The sequence below is a fragment of the Cryptomeria japonica genome, chromosome 3 (assembly GCF_030272615.1).
Source record: "Cryptomeria japonica chromosome 3, Sugi_1.0, whole genome shotgun sequence".
Lineage (NCBI taxonomy): Eukaryota > Viridiplantae > Streptophyta > Pinopsida > Cupressales > Cupressaceae > Cryptomeria > Cryptomeria japonica.
The window spans coordinates 51,263,266-51,286,350 of NC_081407.1; the positions used below are offsets into that span (position 1 = coordinate 51,263,266).

At 38.0% G+C, this 23,085-nt stretch overlaps 1 protein-coding gene across 2 annotated transcripts in view; it reads left to right on the top strand.

Moving 5' to 3' along the window:
* Positions 1-14,755, top strand: part of LOC131078181 (truncated transcription factor CAULIFLOWER A-like) — a 235,677-nt gene extending 220,922 nt beyond the window's left edge. Inside the window, exons 7-9 of one of the 2 annotated variants that reach the window (XR_009371911.1) lie at positions 14,113-14,154; positions 14,241-14,371; positions 14,456-14,755. Coding sequence is in view for 1 of the 2 variants with exons in the window: in XM_059218050.1 (XP_059074033.1) it covers positions 14,113-14,146 (34 nt within the window). In the remaining variant the exon portion in view is untranslated. Of the gene's footprint in view, positions 1-14,112; positions 14,155-14,240 lie in introns of both variants that reach the window. The other variant, XM_059218050.1, reaches the window with a different exon arrangement.
* The last annotated feature ends 8,330 nt before the right edge of the window (positions 14,756-23,085 follow it).

The following is a 23,085-nucleotide window of genomic DNA, read 5'->3' on the forward strand; positions in this document are numbered from 1 at the left end:
TTCTCGTGATCTACATTTCATCCTTCGGATTTTTCCGGTGGAATCTCTTGGTGGAGGCAGACCTTGTTTATTTTTGCACGTTAGGTCTTGTACTTCGGGTTTTGATCCTTTTTGGCCCAACTAGATCCTTTGGATCGATATATATATATATATTTATAATTACACATTAGAATGTAATTGATGAGAATCAATCAGAGAATCACGTAGCTAGACTGCGTGTAGAAGATAGATTATAAGATTCAAGGTCCCGGTTGTGACCTATTCTACGAGACCTGTGAGCCGGTATATTGTAACCCAGTTGTTACTGGTTGGATGTAATCGAATTTCATGCAATAAATCAATTTGTTCTGCATTGCCTCCATCATATCTTTGTGTTTACTCTTGCTGACCGGTCTGGATTGATCTCTTTGAGGTCCCTCCTCACCAATTTTTGCTTCACCAAGGGATCCGGTCGGCCCAAAAAGGGATCAAATACCGAAGAACAAGACCTAATGTGTAGAAACAACCAAGTCGGTCTCCGCCAAAGAAATTCCTTAGGAAAACCCAAAGGATGAAGTGTGGATCAAACGGAAGGTCGGCCACATGCCAAAGAACATCAGAATCAACGTTCAGGGCTCCACAAGCTACGGAAGGGATCCGATAGATCACCAAAGCAAATAGGTCCAACTGGTTCTGGTGCCGGAAAACTATCTCAGAAACTAGAATCAATAACTTGGCAAAAAATGATCCAAATGCTCTGCGGTTTGTGAATAAGGTAGATGATCAAGTCCTCAAGCAAAATCCAAGTCCTCAAGATCCAGTGGGCGAATGTCAGAAAATACAAAATGAAATGCTGAAACTGCAAAACAGAAAGGAAATATTTTTTGTTTGTGCAAGATTGCCAACAACCGAGGATGCTCCTGCATCAGACATTCGGGTTTGGTGAAAAAGTGAGTCTCTCACTTTGTTGGGGTCAGAGGAAAACCAAGGCGATCTACCTCTGCCTGAGAAATCCAAGATGAATCTTCAACTGGTCTACCTTTCCACTTCACAAGATACTTCTTATACTGACTACTCTGGGTACTACGCCCAATCCTACTGTCCAAAATGTCTTCAATCTGATCCGATTCCTTCCAGGGCAACTGTTTCTCCAAATCTTCAATATTGTCCTCACTGAATTCTGGTTCATGATATTGATGTAGATTTGAAGTGTTGAATATAGGTGAAATGCTCAGACTATCCAGTAACTCCACTTCATATGCATTTCCGGAACTGAACTTTCTCAAAACCTTGCAAGGTCCAAACTTCCTCATCTGGAACTTGTTATAAGTTCCAACTTGGAATCTTTCTTTTCTCAGATACATCGTCACTTCATCGCCAACTTCAAATTCCTTATGTCTCCTCTTCTCATATGCTTTCTCCTTATACTTGTTCATGTCCTCCAAATGTTGCTTAACTTGAATATGCAAGGTTGTCATGTGGTCTGCGATGTCTTCTACTTCTGAACTTCTCTGATCTTCACTGTTGATATCTCTTAATTCTGATATACCTCTAGGGTGTGCTCCGGTAACTATCTCAAAAGGTGTCCTTCCAGTACTCCTGATTACTGAATTATTGTACGCAAACGCTGCTTGTGCAAGAATCAAATCCCAACTTTCGGTTTTGTCTCCAACTAAGCATCTTAACAAATTTCCCAAGCTCATGTTAACTATTTCTGTCTGTCCATCAGTCTGTGGGTGAAAAGTAGAATTGAACTTCAAATCTCTCTTCGTCTCTTCCAAAGTGTTCTCCAAAAATAACCAATAAACTTGGTATCTATGTTTGAAACTATGCTCTTAGGCAGTCCATGCAATCTCACCACTTCCTTCAAAAATAGGTAAGCTAGATGCATTGCATCTGATGTCTTCTTACAAGGTATGAAATGAGCCATCTTCGAGAATCTATCCACTACCACAAATATAGAATCATTCCCTCTCTATGTCTTAGGCAATCCTAGTATTAAATCCATGCTTATATCCTCCGAAGGTCTCTCTGGTACTGTCAAAGGTTTATACAATCCCACATTCTGACTACTACCTTTTGCAACTTGACAAACTCTACAACTTTGCACATGTTTCCTAACATCCTTATGAATCTGGGGCCAAAAGTAATGCTCACTCATCAATGCTATTGTTTTATCAACACCAAAGTGTCCGACTAATCCTCCACTATGCTTCTCCTTTATCAGATTCTGCCTCATAGAACTCTTAAGTATGCACAACTGAACTCCTCTGAATAACATCCCATCCTGAATGAAGTAATCCAACCACTTGCTTCTGTCTACCATAACCGGTTCTCTACATGCTCTCCAAGGTTCTTTAAAATCCAGGTAATCATCATACAAGGTCTTCAACTCCTCAAATCCTAATACTATCACTCTCATCTTTGTTAACAAATTCCTTCTTCTACTCAATGCATAAGCAACTTTGTTAGATTTCCCATTTCTATGCTTCAACACAAAGGTGTAACTTTGCAAAAATTCTACCCGTCTCATATGTCTTTGATTCAAATTACTCTGACTGTTCAAATACTGCAAGGCTTGATGATCAGTATACAACACAAAGTCCTTAGGCAACAAGTAATGTCTCCACTTCTTCAAGGCTTGAACTATGGTGTAAAATTCTTGATCATACATTGAATATCTCCTTCGGGCATCATTCAACTTCTCACTGAAATAAGCTACTGCTCTCCCTTCTTGACTCAATACAGCTCCTATTGTTGTTCCACTTGCATCACAATCCACTTGAAACACTTTTTTGAAATCCGATAAAGCTAACACAAGCTGCTCAGTCACTTTCTGCTTCAGCAATTCAAAAATTTTGTTTGCTCTTGTGGTCCACTTGAATTCCTTCCTATCTACCCTCATTGTCTCAGTCATAGGACTACAAACAAAACTGAAATTTATGATAAACTTCCGATAGAAACTAGCCAATCCGTGAAATGATCTTACCTCTCCAATGTGTTTCGGTGTAGGCCATTCAACAATTGCTTTTACTTTCTCAGGGTCCATCTTCAAACCATCCTCAGATATCACAAATCCCAAATAGACTAATTCTTCCTTCATGAAAGTACACTTCTTAAGATTTATCAGCAACTTTTCTTCTCTCAACCTCTGCAAAACTTGTCTTAAATGCAACAAATGCTCCTCTTTTGTCTTATTGAAAATTAGAATGTCATCCAAATATACAATAACAAACTTATCCAAGAATTTCTTCAGTACCTCATTCATTAGGCTCATGAAAGTACTCGGTGCAGTAGCTAACCCAAAAGGCATCACCAACCATTCATACAGTCCTTCATTTGTCTTGAATGTTGACTTCCACTCATCTCCTTCTCTGATCCTAATCTGATGATATCCACACTTCAATTCTATCTTTGTGAAGTATTTGGCTCCACTCAAACAGTCCATTATTTCATCCATCCTAGGCAAAGGAAACCGGTATTTCATTGATATCTTATTTATTGCTTTGGAATCGATACACATCCTCCATTCTCCATTCTTCTTAGGTGCTAATACTGTTGGTATTGCACAAGGACTCAAACTTTCTCTAATCAAACCTTTCTTCAACAGCTCCTGCACTTGTCTATTTAACTCTTCATTCTCTGTCGGTGTCATCTGGTGTGCAGCTTTGTTAGGCAAACTAGCTCCGAGAATCAGGTCTATGCAATGACTGATACTTTTCACAAGTGGTAACCCATCAAGCACATTATCTGAAATAATGTCTTCATACTCTGTCAACAACTCTTTTATCTCTTCCAGTTGTTCTTCTTCATGCTCTAGATTCTCAATCCTCTTAGGAACTAAGGCAAAACACACATTCTCATGTCTCATCCTATTCAGGAATTTCCTTCCATCTACCAAACAGATTCTAGCATTCGTACAGACTTCACTCTTCAAAGGCTCCTCCAAGGGCAACAAGGTTTGCTTCATCCCATTGGCCACAATAGTGTATATTTTCTTTTTCCCATTATGTATTGCTTGTCTATCAAACTGCCAAGGTCTACCCAACAAAAGGTGACAAATATCCATAGGCATAATATCACACAAGACTTCATCATGATAATTCCCAATTTTTAATTTCACCAAACATTTCTCACTTACTAATAGCTTATGATCATCTCGAATCCATGCTATCTGATAAGGCTTAGGGTGTTTCAATCTTTCCAAATTCAACTCTTCACTATTTCTTTTGAAATAAGGTTATCTGAACTACCACTATCAATAACAACTTTACAGCACTTACCGGATACCTTACATCTGGTCTTGAAAAAATTCCTCCTCTTCAAAGGCTCCTCATCTCCTCCGGTATGACACAAAGCTCTCCTCATCATCAACAATTCTCCATCTTCCAGTTTATTAGCTGATCCGGTGGCGGTTTCTTCTACCAATGCTATCCTCCCAGTGTTCTCTGTCTTCTTACATTCGAAAGCACGATGTCCTTCTCCTCCACACTTATATCAAGTTCCTCTAAACACTCTATTATCTTGTCTTCTATCATCTTTTCCAAAATTTTCACTTTGGTAGCCATCAGGTTCTCTTCTCCGGTAGAAATTTCTATCATTCACCAACGGGCCCAAATTGAAACCCTACCACACGAAGCGTGCAGGGGACTCGAGAGGCCAAACGGACACCCGAGAGCCCGGAGGGGGACCCGAGTGGATGGAAGGGGACTGGAGAGGCCGGGCAGGTGACTCAAGAGGCACAAGACCATAGCAGGAGACTCTCGGACAAGGAAAACTGAGAAGGATAAAGGGCGATCCCAGTGGCATGGGACCCGAGCCGAATTAGATTATATATTAAAAAAAAAAACCGTATGGCCGTACGGGTCCGTACGACTGCAAAAAAAAGAAAAAAGAAAGAAGAAGTCGTCGTGGGGCCACCGTAGTGGTGGTGGATGCCACCGTGCGGTGGACACCCGCACGCAGCACTTAAAACAAAACCCCGCACCTTGCAGCCCACACAAGGAAAAAGGAGAAGGAAACCCCGCACCACGCCAAAAAAAAAATGAATGAAGAAAAAAAAAAAAAAGGAGAGACGAGCACAACAACGCACAAACAAACACAGCCGAACGGTGGAGGGGTGTTGACCGCACGGGAAGGTGGCTGGGGTGCCATCGAGGACATTACAGTGAAAAAAAAAAACGACGACGACTAGATTGAAAAATCATTCGATGACATATGGAGCCAGGATGCTTAAAATATTAGAGTGGAGAAGAAGGGTTTTGACACCTTAAAATATCACAGAAATGATGTGCGCCATGGAGAAGAAGGGTTTGGACACCTTAAAATATCACATAAATGATGTGCGCTGCCCCAGACCCTGCGAGGGGCGCTACCCCTCGACCCCGTTGGGGCATTGCCCCAGACCCCGCGAGGGTGCTGCCCCTCAACCCCGCTGGGGGCGTTGCCCCCAAACCCCAGTTTATTTTGAGCTACAGTACACTTGTTGGAGTTCGACGGAGGGCATTGGATATGTCATGGTAAGTGTTGTGGTTGTCCGTACTGTGAGAAAGAAGCCTGCAGCTAAGCATTGGCAGGGAAGCCATAAGCCGTAGAGGGAGACGGATTTGGAGGTTGCGAGAACACAGAGTTTGAGGCAAGGCATTGCAAGTCCGCACAATTGTATGACAGTAGAGAGTTATTCAGTTCAGTTAGCAGCCTTTGGGGAGTGTGATGGAGGATTTGAGGTGTCTCCTAGCCTTTGTGCCAAAGGGTTGTGGCCACCCCCAGGTAGGAATGGTATGCTTGAGGAACTTGGAGTATGTCTCAGCTGGACGTGAGGTTGCCTTGGTGGATGCAGAGAGGGCTCGGGAGGAGTTGACCACCAGGTTGGAGGCAATACTAGCATGAGACATAGCCCAGCGTACCCAAGAGTTGGATGCCAAGAGGGCAGCGCGGGTAGCTATCGAGGACAAATTGGCTAGGGAGACAGTATCATTTGAGTAGCAGTTGGTAGAGGTTGAGACTGAAAAGCATATTTTGCAGACAAGTTTGGTTTAGGCATAGGAGGGTTGTGATGTCAAAGGAAGCACTAATGGTGAAATCCACACTAGAGCATCGGATGGTAGCAGAAAAGGATGTTCAGGCAAGGATGCAGCAAGTGTATAAGTTTCGGGCTCGACTGGCATCAACAGTTCTGTTTAATGTCATTTCTATTTTGTATTAAGTCATCCGGAGATGACTTCTTTTCTTTTGGGGGGGATGATGTTGGCGGCAATATTGTACACGGAAATAAAACTAGTTAATTAAGTTGTAATCGTCTTGGTTAGTTGGCAACCGAGGGGTGGCAGTTGCGGTGCGACGGTTGGCACTCGCACCCCCTCGGTATCTTTATATACTTCCGAATGTAACTTATGAAGGGAGAAACAATGATGAATGGAATAACATCTGATATCTATGGCATTATTATTCTGCATTACATGTTTTATCTGTGTGCTTTAAGTTATTCACCCGAGAGGGTAAACAGCCTCTTCAACACTGCAATTTGATCAAACTGAGTTTATCTTGTATAGACATCCGCAATCCATTCAAATATTTAACAACTTGTTCAACCTCATCAACATGTCCGGATCTGATATTCAACTTGTAGAATGGTTTGGTGTACTCCTTCACAGTAGATTCCTTCTGTTTCAAATTCTGCAACTTCTGGAACAAATTCACTTGATAATCAACTGACATAAATTTTGATTTTAACTTAGCAACCATCCGATGCCATGTTTTGATCTTCTCTTTACCTCTTCTTTGTCTATCAACCTGCAAATGCTCCCACCAAAGGGATGCATGACCTTTCAACCGCGTACATGCATAGTTCATCTTCCTTTCCTCTGTAGTGTTCTCAAAATCAAAATATTTCTCCATCTCCGAGATCCAATCCATTAATGCATCTGAGTCCAACTTTCCATCATATTCTGGTGGGGTAAAATAAGGTTCAGTATTTGCCCTACTCAAAACCCTCAGAAACCTCTCTTCATTTGGATCAATCATCGGTGGGTTTACTTATTCTGTTGGGCCTTCTTCTCCTTCATCTTCACTCACATCTTCAATATGTCAGCCTCTTCTTTGTGCTGTCTCAACGGCTTCCAATCGGGCTATAACTCCTTGTAATATTTCCATCACAATAGGGTCTGCATTCCCACGTGCTCCACCATTCCTATTTCCTCTTCGCACCATCTTCACACCAGCCCTCTACAATTGTAGGTCGGATCCACAGTCCGCCACCCTACAACAAAATTTCTCAGGACAATACAATCTTCGAAACGAAAGCTCGCTCTGATACCATTGGTGCAGTCACCGGTTAGGAGGGACCGCAAAGAGATCAATCTGGGCCGGTCAACAAGGGTAAACACAACGGAAACACAAGGATATGATGGAGGCAATGCAGAACAGAATGTATTATATCATGAAAACTGATTACAATCAACTGGTAACATCTACGTTACGGAAACTGGCTCACTGGCCTAGTAAAACATGCTCAATTACAAAACAGGTCACAACTGGGACCTCAAATATGAAGATCTAGCTTCTATGTTTTGTCTACCACCTTCGATCTGAATTCTAATTCTTAATTACAATGATTTATACGATCCAAGGGATCCGGTCGTCCCAAAAAAGGATCAAATGCCGAAAAACAAGACCTAACGTGTAAAAACAACCAGGTCAGCCTCCGCCAAAGAAATTCCTTTGAAAAATCTAAAGGATGAAGTGTGGATCAAAGGGAAGGTCGGCCACATGCCAAGGAACATCGGAATCAACGTTCAGGGCTTCGCAAGCTACGAAAGGGATCCGATAGATCACCAAAGCAAATAGGTCCAACTGGTTCCGGTGCCAGAAAACTATCTTGAAAAGCGGAATCGATAACTTGCCAGAAAATGATCCAAATGCTCCGCGGTTTGGGAATAAGGTAGATGATCAAGTCCTCAAGATCCGATGGGCCAATGCTAGAAAATGCAGAATGAAATGCTGAAACTACAAAACAGAAAGCAAAACAGAAAGGAAATATTTTTGGTTGATGCAAGATTGCCAATAACTGAGGATGCCCCTACATCAAGAACCTTGTCTCTCAACTCAAGATCAGGTGCCATCTTATCAATGCATGCAACAACACCTACCATGACCTCCTCATAAGCCCTAAAAGAATTAAAGAAGTAGAATTTTGGGTTCAAGAAGTAGGCAAAGGTATGTATCGGTTGGTGGAGGTTGTTTGTCCACCTACAATCAATGATGCACCAAAGGATTTCACATTTTCTTGTATTTTCGTCATAGTAATGTGAAATGGCATCTTTGGCCCTATCTATGGCCTCATAAATGAAACCCATTGATAGACCCTCTCCATCCACCTTACGAAGAACCCTTACTAAAGGTTTTGTCACCTAAAAAAATGAAAACAAATTTCAAATTAGTACAAAACTAGGAAACCCGAGGATGCGTCCCCTACTTGAAAACCCCCGTCCCAGTCCCGGGGACGTTTCGGGGACTTGGCCGTCCCCCCCCCGGTCCCCAAATTGTTAGAATTTTGAGGGGACATCCCCAAAATGTGGGGACGACTTCCCTAGCTGTGGGGGACGTCCGCATGTCCCGGGGACTGCTGGGGATGGATTGGGGACGTCCCAGCCATCCCAGGGATGGCTAGACGTCCCCCACATCTAGGGCTAGGGAAAAATATTAAAATAAAAAAAGTCGTATTTTCATTTTTTTTAATGATGTTTTTTGTGTAATTGAGGGAGTGAAATATCTCATGAAGGGTTTTTTGCTAATAGAAAAATAACACCCGACGCCTATATAAAATAATAAAAGTATTTTTGGCCTCGCGGGGCACTGCCCCTTGACCCCGCCCTGTATCGCAACAAGGAGCGCGCAAGGGGCGCTGCCCCCAAACCCTCGTCGAAAAATATAGGGGGAAACTGCAATGATATGCATATTGACAATGTGAATGAATTGAAATTATGAATTATGAGTGCATATTGAGTATTGAGTCTATTGATAATGTTGTATGTTCGATGTTTGCATTCTAAAATGTTTTCATAGTATCATACACATGATATATCCATGTTTTCATATGAATATAATGTATAGATGCATGCTTTATCCATGTTTCATATGAACATTTAGAATTTTCCTATATATTTTAAATTTTCCCTATATTTTATATAGCCGTCCCCTTTGCCGTCCCCCCCCGTCCCCAAATTTGGCAAAAAAATTTGCCGTCCCGGAAACTCGTCTCCTTGTCCCCCCGTCCCCAAATTTGGCAAAAAAATTTGCCGTCCCGGAAACTCGTCCCCTTGTCCCCCCCGTTGCCCCGTCCCGGAAACTTGGGGTAACGTAGGTACAAAATTAACCCCTAAAAAAACAACAAATAGATTATCTTGTACATAAAGTTTACAGGTGTGTTTGTTACTTACCCCAATCAACTCCTCTCCACTTTTGGTGAACCCTTCATAAAAAACAATGCTTACAATCTTCTTCGCTTTAGCTCTTTTAGAGTATGTAGACTCCAACCAAGCATCCAACACAAACATTTACTCAAGATGAGGAATGACACCAATAATGCTTTGCAAAGTGAGGAAGTGGCTAGCAAATCATGTCACTCCATGGCGCACAAGGTCCTTGCCATTTGTGTGTTTTCTCATTAAAGCAAGGACCCAAGTATGATTGTAGATGAATTTGGTGACACATTTTGCATCTTCAACCACCCTTTTCACCCATCCAATCTTCCCAATATCCTCTAACAATAATTCCAAGCAATGTGCAACACAAGGACTCCATGTAATTGTAAGGTGCCTCTCCATAAGCATTCTACCTGCAACTACATATGCAGCTGCGTAGCCTATGATAATTTGGACAACATTTTCAACTCCAACTTCCTAGATCACTCCATCCAATAGATTACACAAAGTTTCTGCATTTTTATTTTCTTTTGAGACATCAAAAGACTTTAGGAATACTATTGCACCATTTGAAGCCACCAAGAAGTTGAGGAGATTCATATTTCATCCATCTATCCATCCATCTGATAAAATGATGCATCATTTTCTCCTCCAATATCTTTTTTTATCATCAACCAAAACTTGTGTATTTTTGACGATTTGATCTAGCAATGGCCCACTAAAGTATCTACCTGTTGGGGCCTTAAACCCCTTACCTGCAACTATAAATGCATTAACCAAACCTTGTCAATATGGATTATTCACCGTATTGAGAGGTAAATTATTATAATACCAAAAGTTTGTTGTTGCTATCTTTGCTTGCTCATGCTTCTCTCTTTTCCATCATGTACCTTCAAGTAAAGGTTGTGCTCCTGGAACATTGTGTGGAACAAAGTAATTAGGATCTGATCTAAGAGGAGTCTCAATAGCCTCATACTCATTGTCACCAAAAGATGAAAGTGGTTGACATAAATTTAGGCTTCCACGAGTGTAACCAAGGGGACCCGAAGTGGACAATGTGGGAATCATTGCAATGTTAGGAAATAATGCTTTAAATCCACTTATATTTAATCCATTTCCTACATAACCAATGAGAGAAAAGCATGCATACAAGATTACAAAATCACCATAATGCAAAGATCAAAATAGACAAGCCACAAGATAACGCAAGAAGAAGGGAAAAACCCAGCCTCCAAAAGCATCCATACTCCATTATATTAATCAACCATAAAGCAATATAAAGTTACAATGAATACCTTTGAACCATCAAGCCCTCCAATGCATTCTCATGTGTCGAAGCATGAATCCTCACATCCAATGCCATGCTTCACAAATGCAAACCTCCAAAGGACAATACAATGATAGCCCAAATCTAGTAGCCAACTTTAACCACTAAACATGTTCTTGCTTTTATAGACCCAAGCTCACACAAAAACAACTAGTGGTAAAGTAAAACCATTTGATTACCTACCCCTTGACCCCACATTTAATATTGGGTACTAAGTTTTTTCCTTTTTAAATATTTTCCTTAATATTAAATAATTACAATATAATAATCCCAATGTTATAATACAACTCATCAAGTGGCTCCGAGAACATTCCAAGGGAATCTCTACATGTTACATGCCCATGTGCAACATCACATAATAAATATTACAATTACCACATTATTATGCAAGGTGGACAACACCTTATTGCCCAACAACAACTACTATGGTTTCTTTTGGTTTTTGCCTTTCTTCCTTTTGCATATCATACTCAACAAGAAGGGCTTTCATCTCTCTAACAATCTCCGGATTTATTTTGTCACATATCTCGACACCTTGTCTAGGTATTTGTGCAAGGTGGTATTTTAATCTATTGATTCCACTAGTCATCCATTTGCTACATTCGGCGCAAGTGACCTCCCCCTTGTTTCTCGGTATCCCATACTTCCATGCTTTGTCTTTTGGTCTTTTGGTCTTTTTGTCTTCTTGGCTTTGGGGTTGCCCTTGGTGTTGGAGTTGAACTTGCTATTGCTGTTTTAACATGAAAAAATAGAAAAATCAGTAGGGTTTTGTGGAAAATCAACAAAAAAAAATGATAATGAATCATTTAAAAAAAATATAAGGAAAAAGTTAGGAAGGGAAATAGAAATTTTTTTTGGCAGCATATCCCCTATTTTTTAAGATTTTTTTGATTTTCAAAACATGGAAATGAAAAACAAAAGCAGAAATTTTCTTATCTAGATCTCTTTTGCTGTTTTGATCTTGTTTCCTCTCCTTCTTCAAACCCTACAAACCTGTTTTGAGCAAATACAAATGCCAAATGAGTGAAAAAAATTTTAAAAACACTTTTTAACTCTGCCTGGGTGTGTTGCGCTCTGACGCGAGTCTTCTTATCGGACTCGTGAGTCTTGTGCCAGTACTCGTCTGGACTCAGATTGCGAGTCCTTGGTGAGTCGACTTAGCCCGCCAACAGATTCGCAAGCCTAGACGAGTCTATGACGAGTCCCACGAGTCTACAAACTATGTCCCAATAGCTGCATGGGATATCCTAGGTTCGATCTGTATATCTAAAAGATTTTAGATGCTGCATCAGTGAAAGAGACTAAGAATGTAATCAGAATTTGTGGTAGAAATTAAAGGGGAGTATTAGTAAGTATTAATTTCTCCCACCAAATCAATTGTCAAACACAGCCATTAAAGCAACAGCTTCCACTACATTCTAGATGTCTCTCCCTACCGACAATCCAGATATTTATCTGTTATTTATCGCTCTCTTATCCTCACAACTACCGTGTAGACTAAGACATCAATTTTAATCTCCTCATATTGGCTATATATAAGATGTAATGCAAATTGTTACTCACTCTCTCAGCAGAGCCCAGCTCCGCAGAGCTGCTAGGAAATATTCAATGTAAAGTTCTATGATGTTCAATATGATTTCTGAGTTTGTTATTTTCTCCTGTTTTTGTTTCCATCAAGATTGTGGAAAACCCTAGGCGCTTTATTACGAAATAAAAAATCTACTAAAATTACCTTCAGATCCTTTAAACCTGTAACTTGCTGAGAGTCTGCCTAGAATCACTGTTTTGTATGAATATTCAGCTGGAGGTTACTATGAATGAATCAATGTGGTGAAGAAGGATGATAAATTTGCATCTAAATTTAACCGCTAGGCACTCACCAGTTTAAAATGGTTTATAATTTAGAAAGTCCATGCATGAGGAACTCTTGCCACGTGAAATTTGATTTTTTTAGTGGACCCAAAAAAATGCTTTGTGACCTTCTACCACTTTTCCTGCCTCAGTCTAGTTTAGGAAAATCAGGAAAAGAAAAGTGATTTTCTGGAGTTTTCTCTATCTCTTTGATACTTAAGTCAGTTTAGCAAATCTGTAGAAGTGACTTACTAGAATTGTCTCTACCATTTTTTCATACCTTAGACAATTTTTGACCATCTCAAGTCCCTGACCTCTAATTTATACTCTCTCTAGTAATTTTGATTGGTTATGGATTGTCTTGTGAAATCATTCAGCACGTCGTCCTGCATGATAGGGTTCAATGAGCTTTTAGCCTCTGTCTTGATCTGATTCAAAACTCATACATTTCCTAAGTCTTGCTCTGAGGCTGATTTGAGGACTATCCAATGTCTTGATCTGATTCAACACTCATACACTATCTGAGGTATGAAATTCAAACTCATACATTTCCTAAGTCTTTCTCCAAGGCTGATTTGAGGACTACCCAATGTCTTGATCTGATTCAACACTCATACTGTATCTGAGGTATGAAATTCAATGGGCAGCCTTTTCTGTTGTAGGTTTGGTATGTGTTTCAGTAGTTTGCAATTCTTGTTCCGGGTCATTTAGGAACTGGTTCTACAAATTTTACTGGTTTTTGTAATGTCTTCGCCACATTGACTTCGAGACCTAGTTACCAGAAACGCGAGGGAGGCAGAAATGGGTTTCTGTTACGGCTGTTTTACCCGTGATTTTCATTTTTCTAGCAGTTGCCGTTAAAATTTAAATAAAAACTTCCCCAACTTCTAGATAGAGTTTACATTAGTTTATAAATGCCAATAAAGTCCAAGCTGGAGTTTACATTAATTTGCAATTTTTGTAAGCCAAGTTAAGTATCACACAAATTTATTTTTGTCCTCCTGATTTTATTATACTTATTGTGTGAAATGTTTTATACAAATTATTTTAAAATGAAAGAATGAAATCAAAGAATGTTTATAATTTTTATAGAGATATATGTTTTATAATTTTTATTTTTAAAATTAATTATATATATATATATATTAAAAATCCATTTTTTATATGCAACTTTTTAAACTTTCATTTCTTGTCACATTGCCGTTGCCGTTGCGTTTCTCGTTTCTCGTTTCTAGTAACATACCTTCCAGATGATCTCCACGAATAGCCTTTTTTGGTGTATCATCGTGGAATAGACGAAGAGGGTGGTTTTGTCAACTGATCTTGAGGATTCCTCTAATAGATTCGGATGGGTTTTGACATCTCTGAAATCGATCATGTACTAAATCACATTTTAGCTTAATCTGATTTTCTTTTGATATGTTTTGCATCTTAAATTGGAATTGCTATACAATGCATAAGAAGAGCTTCTATAAATCACACCTGCACTGAAGTTGCTTTATTTTATGACTAATGATTTTACTTTTAACGCAGGAAAAGTCACTCAAACTGGAAAACGCTGAGCTGAATAAAAAAGTAACAAACTGTCCCATCCTTCTACGCACTGCCATCATAATCTTTCTTTTGCTTTTGACCAGAATGGAATTCTAAATATGATGCAGATTAGTAGAAGTCACAAGGCATCCCACCTTGATATTGACATCATGGAAGAAGCCAGTGATATATTGGAAACATACGCTGCAACTCAACAAGATCTGTCTCAAACTAACTTTAATCTCACCCTTAATCTCACGTAATTTTCATGATGATATCTTCTCCTAACTATTCTTCTTTACCTCAAAAGAAATTTTTTTAATCAAGTGACTTGTGTGTGCAGCCTGTCTTGAATTCGAGGGCATTCTATGGTCTCTGTGTTTCTGTAACTCGTTTAAGGCACTGTAAAGTTCGTGAAGTTGAACTCTATTAACCAGATCATACACATCAAACTTAATTCTTAGGAAATCTAAAAATTCCATTGAAGCTACCATGCTCATTTTTTTTTAATAGGATTTAATTAGATTGAAAATGGATCTAAGAGCATATTTCAAAGCGTCTTATGGTTGCCCTTATAATACCCTTACTTGTAAAGATCAGACTTCAACATTTAAAGAAGCCAAAGCATAAGAATATTTTTTAATTTTTTTTCTTATAAGTTTGAATCATGTGCTAGAATTTTCGGTGATAAAATTTTGGTATTTTAAAAGTAAGCGAATATATTTCCAAAAAGTTTTTATGTTAAATTGAATAACTTTAATTTGAAATTTTCAATAAGTTGTTGGCAAAAGCCTGTGATATGCTGTGCTAGGCATATAATGCTTGACTCGATATCATGGTGCCGAATTCAATATCTTAATCTATTATTGACAACAGAGTAGAAATTCTTTCTTTTGTTTTCCAGTACCTCTTGAATGCTTAGAAATGTTAAAATTTACTGGAATAAATAGGTAGTTGGTCATCCATAATCCAGTCATCTGAGCTTGAAGTAAAAAATAGATAATGCCATTAATATCTTTCTGATTTTGAATTTTAGAGTGATGCCTAAACTGAAGATTTTGCTCATCTCTTACTGCTAAAACCAATAGAAGATAAATTCTAACAGCAAAAAGAATTTACAACATTGAAAATTCAGAAAAATAGATCAAATATACACTCGCTGTTCCTTGAGTCGTCTGAGAGCAAATCGTACCACCAAAAAAATTACAGCATTGATTATTCGATATACAAAATAAATCATAATAGACAGCACAAACTGAATTGCTCAGAATTCTTGAAACAAAAGACTGTATTGCTGCTCTGAAATCACAAACCTTTTTCTCTATTTACTAATTTCCTGGTTTTACATACACAATGCCTGTCTTATAGAAAGACTAAGCCCCAAGAAAAGCAAAGAACAATTAAAATTTTTCCTTGGTGTACAATTGAAAAATTGTATTTCATTCTTTAATTACACAGCTTTCAAATTGGCAGATAAAGCACTCAAAAAAGCATTGGAACTAGTGTTTATTAGTAGCTTTTTAAAATATTTCATGTGAAAATTGTTTGTTTAAATTTCAATTGTGTAGCAACATCACTTATAAACATACGTTTCTTTGACGTTGAGTGCACACAAAAGATGGTCTCGGATCTTTAATAATTGAATTTTTGGAAGCACTTATGTAAATATATCTGTAAGATGTTCTCGATTCTTTGTATAGGTTTCTTGGCTTCTTGGCAAACATAATTGCACTCATGTTATGGCACTATAAAAATATATCTATAAGATGTGCTCGAGTCTTTGGATAGGTTTCTTGACTTTTTGGCATATTTAATTGCACTCATGTTATGACAGAATTATGGTAGGTTAAATTTATTTTTTTTCAATATTTTCTAAAACTTACTTTTGGAGCAATAGTGTTTGTGTACTTGCAAAAATGACTATTATAGATAAAAAAGCAACCAAACTTTTCTTTCTTTATTTTCACAAAGAAATTTAAATGAAGTGAAAAATAATTATTGGATGCAAATTTCTGGTCATCCAAACTACATCTCCAATTAGAATCACTAAAGTCAAGAAATTCAAATATTTTAGAAACATATTATTGAATATTAACACCCATTTACTTTTTACATATTGAAATATCTCAATATCCTCTTTAATTATATTTATATGATTTATATACCTTAAAATAAAAGAAACAAAAGAAGCAATATCTAGGTTTTTTTGAACAAAAACAATTCAACTTCCAACATTCTTTTTAAGTTGTTTCATAAATTATTTCAGCATCATCCTCTCAACAAAGTACAACTCCATGAGTAGTTTGAGTAGAGATTGGTAACAATCAACCATATTGAGTTTTTTCTACATATCTTTTGCATATGTTGTTTTACAAATGAAAACTCCATTTTTTATGAACTGCCATTGTTAGAAAGTATTGTATGAGATCTGAATATTTAATTCTAAAGTAATTCATTGTAACAATTTTGAACTTATATTTCATTTTAGAATTGTTACTTATATACAACAAATTATCAACATATAAACGTATATTATATTGAAAATATCTATCAATCTTAGCATATCATATTCTTGGTGCTCACTTAAGGGCATAGAAATACTTCTTCCACTTCAAAAATTTAGGGTTGTTTGGACTTGGACTTCCTCTCCTACTTACCTATTTAAAAAGGAAATCTTTACATCCATGTGATGTATGTTCTCTTTTTTTTGAGTTGTTAGTTAAACCGCCATTATAAGGGTCTTTTATCTTGCTACTAATGTAAATATCTCATCAACCTAAGTAGCAATGTTGGAAATGCTAGAATACATGCCAATGCATGCCTCTTTAGCTTCCATATCATCAGCACCACCCGTGACCAAATCCAAACCTTTCAGAAAAAATGAAAGGTTCTCACCCACCATTACCCTCTTACTAGGGGATTGTGTATCACGGTGTTTAAAACTGTCTACAAATTTGCCCCTACCCTGCCCAGCATGTCGTGGAAAGTTTGTGTAATCAACATCATATCCTAGATGAAATTCTATATACAATTGTTTGCAAAAATACTGTGGCAGCTGATCCTTCTGCGACCACCTATGATGTGTCGCAAATCATCTAGGATATATGAATGGTGCAACAATAGGATCCTCACATCTAGTGACCCAATATCCTCTAACTATAGCCATTTCCATGTAAAATGGGAACATGGATTTCACATTCACTGCAGAAACATCTCTATCTATTGTTTTCCATTTAACCGTGCCATAGACAATGTGAGATAAGGTCCTATAAAAATGCTTAATGTGAGGGTCATCATATGGATTGTATGATTGAGCAAGCTCAATCATACACATCAGCTCATCTCTAATATGTTCTAATTTATCCCTATTGGCCAACACATGAGTGTTATTTAAAGTTCGTTGTAACTGCACTAGAGAGGATTGCATTCTCCAAATAGTTTGAGTACAAGCATTCTCTGAATTTTCAGGAGTACTCTCAAGAGTCTCAAACCTACATGAGGTCTGCTGAGGATCAAGATCCACACTCAGCTCAGAAGAAAAATGTCGTGAACTACTAGAAGCCATATCTAGATGTGATGTGAAATATATGAATATGTGTGTGTGTGTGTGTGTGTGTGTGTGTGTACATTAAATTGACTTTAAAACAAGTCCATATACAATGTATGCCACAAACAAGATGAAACATTGTACAAATATGTTTTAAACATTTTAAATAAAATGAATTAAATGAACTGTGACCTATAGACATTTAAACTTAAAGATTACATTGAAAAACAAATTACATGAACATACACATGAACTTATTTAACATAAAATATATAATATGCATATGCGACTACACCATTATAGATAATGATTATGATCATTTTATTAAACTAGAAAGTTACGCCAAATATCAATAGTAATAATCATTCTAGCATAATTTTACTTCAAATAAAAAATTTCGTAATAGGTATATAATGTTGGAGTAAAATAGACAATCACCTAATTTATTATTAAATTATTAATTAGGTCTCCTTTTACTTTATGCTTTTATAAACATTCATTAGTGTACAATGTAATCTAGTTAATCTAGTTTAATTCATATTCATTTCAATATCAAATGTTTTTCTAGATCAAATCTCAAAGTTGGGTAGCTTGCAATCATAGCTTTTCCTCTCTAGATGTGATTGGTGTTTTTATTGTAAGTGATTCTTGGGAGTTGTGAGGCTCAATATCAACTCCAACATTCAAATACGGGGTTGTCATGAAAACCTCCCACATAGAGGTTGTGTCCTCGTGATGCTTGGTAACCAGATAAGAAAACATTACCGAAGTATTAGCTACATCTACTCATGTTGCACTTCACTCAACATACTAGTCCTATTATACCTTATACTAGGTGTATGCGAGAAAATGTGGTGACCAAAATGAATAACTCGAGATCAGAAAACCTACACACCAATGAGACTCTTGGTGTAAGTATATGAACTAATTGAACTAGTTCAATTTCCCAAGGGGTGTCCCATTGTTCTCTATCTCACGGGATCCCTAAAGTCGATGTTTTGCTCTCAGATCATTGAGCAAATGACTTAGAAATGACAACTCAAAGAACGAGTGATATTTGACCTATATGCATGAATGCATTCTAAGACATATATGATATGTTAAAACTACGATGATGAAGATAATGATATGGTAAAATATTAACAAATTATCCTAACATGATATACTAGCCTAGCATAAATATTCTATGATATGGAAATGAAATGCTTTTAAATATTTATGATGATATTTTAACAAATAGAGGTTAAAATGCTTAATAAATTAGACTATAATATAGATGCATGAAACTTGGATGATATACAAATGAGGAATGAGAGCTCTATTTATAGGGAAATTTGGACAATGGATGGTTAAGATTGAATAATCTTAACAAGGGCTAGGATTGAATGTTAATCAATCCATGTTTACAATTTTCACCAATGAAATGGTGACAATTGTCAACAAGAGGTTGTTTGAGAGGAGATGCAAGAAGCATTAAATTCTTAAGAAGACATGAAGGTTACCCTAGGAGATAAGGGTTAAGGTTAGGTTAGAGTTATCCATTAGATAAAGGTTTTACCCAAGGGGTAAACTCTTGTGCAAGGGTTAATAGGATAACCAAGGTTAAAGCCATAAATGCTTGATGAGACCCTTGAGTCAAAAGGATTGTTAAGTTAGAGGAAAGTCTCTAACCAAAGGTCAAAGGTGAGTTAACCATAACTGGTTATGTAAGAGCCTTAATAGTTTGGAAGACTTTTAGAGGTTAACCATTTGAAGACATAAAGCCTTCAATGGTTATTGAAGACTTTGGAGGCTTTGAAAAGTGACATCTCTTTGCTTAGGAATGTGACAATAATTGGGAGATGAATTAGGTTAAATTGGAAGTGATTAGAAGAATCTAGAAGGGGTTTAGGAGACAAGTGGGAGATGTAGGAAAATGCAAGTGGATGAGGGAAAATGATTTTAATTAAAATAAAATTACTTTATTTCAACCAAAATAGATGTAACTTGCATAAATACAAGTGGGAGGATTTTATAAATAAATTAGATTTATTTATTTGCAAGAATCAATTTAATTAAAAAGGAGAGGGGAATTAATTAAATAAGTGATTTATTTAATTAAAGGCTTGAAAAGGTTTAGGTAAATTTAATTAAATAAATTGAGTAATTTATTTAATCAAATAGATGAAAACGAAGAAATTAATTAAATAGAATTTAATTAATAGGGGGAATGGGGTTAAAATAAATATTAAACATTTATTTAGGAAAGTGGTCAGATTTATACATCTACATGTTGCCCCTTTTTGAAGTGGCGTGTGTGCACATGTTGATTCAAAGAAAAATTGTTGGATATGCTTGCCAAAATCTGATCAATATGATGTCCCAGATGTAGATTTGATGAACGATATTGTGATGCTGCCTAAGGAGATGAATCAAGGATCTAGTAAAAAGTTGTCAAGTTGATGAGCATTTTTGAATTAATTGTGATATGAGTTCATATTGACTGCGTTGTATGAACATTATTGATTCATCTCCCAAAAAAAATCATGTTGATGAGGTTAAAAATGAAAAAGTAGGAGTAAAATTTATGCCCCACTTATTAACCCTTGATTTTACCCTATTAAAAGGTAGAAAGTGACTTTAAAAAATCATTTGCACACTTGTCTCTTTGTGATTGTGACATTTGGAGCTCTGACGACAATGTTGATTCCATATTCTTCGCACCAATTTGAGCATGTCAGGCGATACCGAAGACCCGCCGCATATGGCCCACCAGTAAGTGGCCAAAATTCATTTTCATTTTTGATTAATTTTATTTATTTTCGTCACATTTTTCAATTTTGGGTAGAATTTTGTTGATTTAATGCGTAGAAAACCCTAGGTAGGTTTAGTGTCTCAGTGTCACATTGCAGCGAGGTCGGGGGATAGGTTAGTGCGTAGGGTGGTTTTAGCGCATAAGGTATGTATAGAAGCGCAATGGGTAGGTCAGTTAGCGCGTAGGATAGCATAGCGCATTGGGTAAACAGGGTAGCACAATGGGCAAGCTAGTTAGCGCGTAGGATAGGTTAGCGCGATGATTGTGTTTTATAGCACATTTATGGAAAAGTTTAGCTCATATGTGGCAGCTTAGTGCTTTGGGGCCCTGATTTAGCGCATGGGGTGCAAAGTTGGAAAAAAAAAAGTGTTGTGAAAAATGCGTTGTGAGTCAAACAGATTAGATAGGTTGTGTAGATATCGATATGGGTTCATTGATTGGACTGATTGTGTTCATGATCCGATGGGAGTCCTGTTTTGTGATGATGTATGATTTTGAAATGATGTTGGATTACAATATGAGTTTGTGTTTGATATGGCTCTTGTTGCGATATGAATTGTTTTTCGATATGGATTGTTGAGTTGATTTGAGTCTTGAATTCAATATGGGTCTAATTTTCGATATGGGTCTTGATTTCGATATGAGTCTTGATTTCGATATGGGTGTTTGATTTTGATACGAGTCTTGATTTTGATATGGGTCTGATTTTCGATATGGGTCTTGATTTCGATATGGGTCTGATTTTTTATATGGGTCTTGATTTTTGATATGGATTTTGATTTTCGATATGGATTTGATTTTGATGGGTCTTTGATTTCGATATGGATTCTGATTTTCGATATGGATTTGATTTCGATATGGGTCTTTGATTTTGATATGGGTCCTTGATTTTGATATGGGTTTGATTTTGATATGGGTCTGATTTTCGATATGGATCTAATTTTCGATATGGATATGATATGATGCACTGATTGATTAACTGACATGATGTGAATATGTTTCTGATGTGATTTTTGATTTGATTCTCATTTGTAAGGTGATTTGTGTTTTTTGTAGATTGGATGGATTTGAGAACTGATGACGGATATGTGTTGATTTATAGGCAAAGCTTGGCCTTCTCCAGTCTCAAGAGCGATTTTTAAGGCCATAGACACTTATCCCACATTTGTCACAGACTGATATAGATGTGATTGAGAGATGTGGGTTATCATATTTGTTAGACATGCCCCGGTATATCATTAACCATGGGTTATTGACAGCATTGGCAGAGAGGTGGCACAGTGACACAAACACCTTTCATTTGGCGACCAATGAGATGATAGTTAAACTAGAGGACTATTATCAGATTCTGTGGATTCTTGTGGTTTGGGTTTACTACTTTATGAGCAGACCGAGGAGGGTGGCACAGAAGCTCTTCGCCGTATCTTTTAGGATGATGAGATTAATGGCTACGAGATCCTGTGGTAGGATTCTTTGGATTTAGGTTATGCTTCGCTACCATTAGTATTAGCAGGTTTCATTGGTGGCTTCCTGTGTCCCGACCGTAGGTCGAAGGGACTAGCCATTGGATGGGGATTGGTTCTGGAGGACATGATGACACAGGGACATAGGTTTGCATGGGACTCTTGCATGTTGGCCCATCTATACAGAGAGCTTCACTAGATAGTATATCTGGGATATACTAGTCTATCAGTCGGGGTGACATTGTTACAGGTATGGGCTTGGGAGCATATACCAATGTCGAGACCGCTTGCAAACAGGGATAGGCCAGTTGGTTGGGCATATGCTTATGGGTATACAGGTGTAGTTGTCCAGTGGAAGCTGGGCAAACTAGAGCATTGGCAGAGGGCATTAGATGATATCGATACGGTCATTTAGAGATGTCTAATGTGTACATGTCGAGGTACTTGATTGGGAGGATGCCCTTTATTATTGAATGTTTCTTGCACAGTCGCGTTCATCGACAGTATGGTATACAATAGGGTATGCCATAGGGAGCTTGTTTGTATGCTCGTCGACAACAAGATGTGTCAAAGTGGGGACTGATCCTAGATAGCGAAGCAGTTTTTGATGAGTACATTTCCCTGGCGAGACAAATCTGGGATTATGGGGCCGAGGTCATGGATATTGGGATGACAGAGGAGTTCTCCACCTACTTTATGGCACATGTCATGACACGTATATCTAATATGGCAGAGTTGTTGCCAACTTTTGATGACTATGGGGAGCAGCCACAAAGGCGAGGGGGAGCTATACGAAGAGAGGAGGATAAGGGAGAGGAGGTAGGAGAGGGAGGTGGAGGCAGTGGTGGAGGAGATGGAGGTTGTGGAGGAGGAGGAGGTAGAGGAGGTGGAGGAGATAGAGGAGGAGGAGGAGCTAGAGGTGGAGCTAGAGGTGGTGATAGAGGTGGAGGTGAAGATAGAGGTGGAGATGGTAGAGGAGGTCTCTTCTTGGTGTGGGTGGAGGTGGGAGGCTAGGTGCAGTGTTATCTCTTGTGGGAGGGATAAAGGATGATAGGTGACCTGCCTAGAGGAGGATATCTGACGTTCTACCTCCACCAACGCCTCGGATAAGGATAGGTGTGGGTGGGACCATGACACAGGTACCCGTTCAGATCAGGGTGCCCACCCAT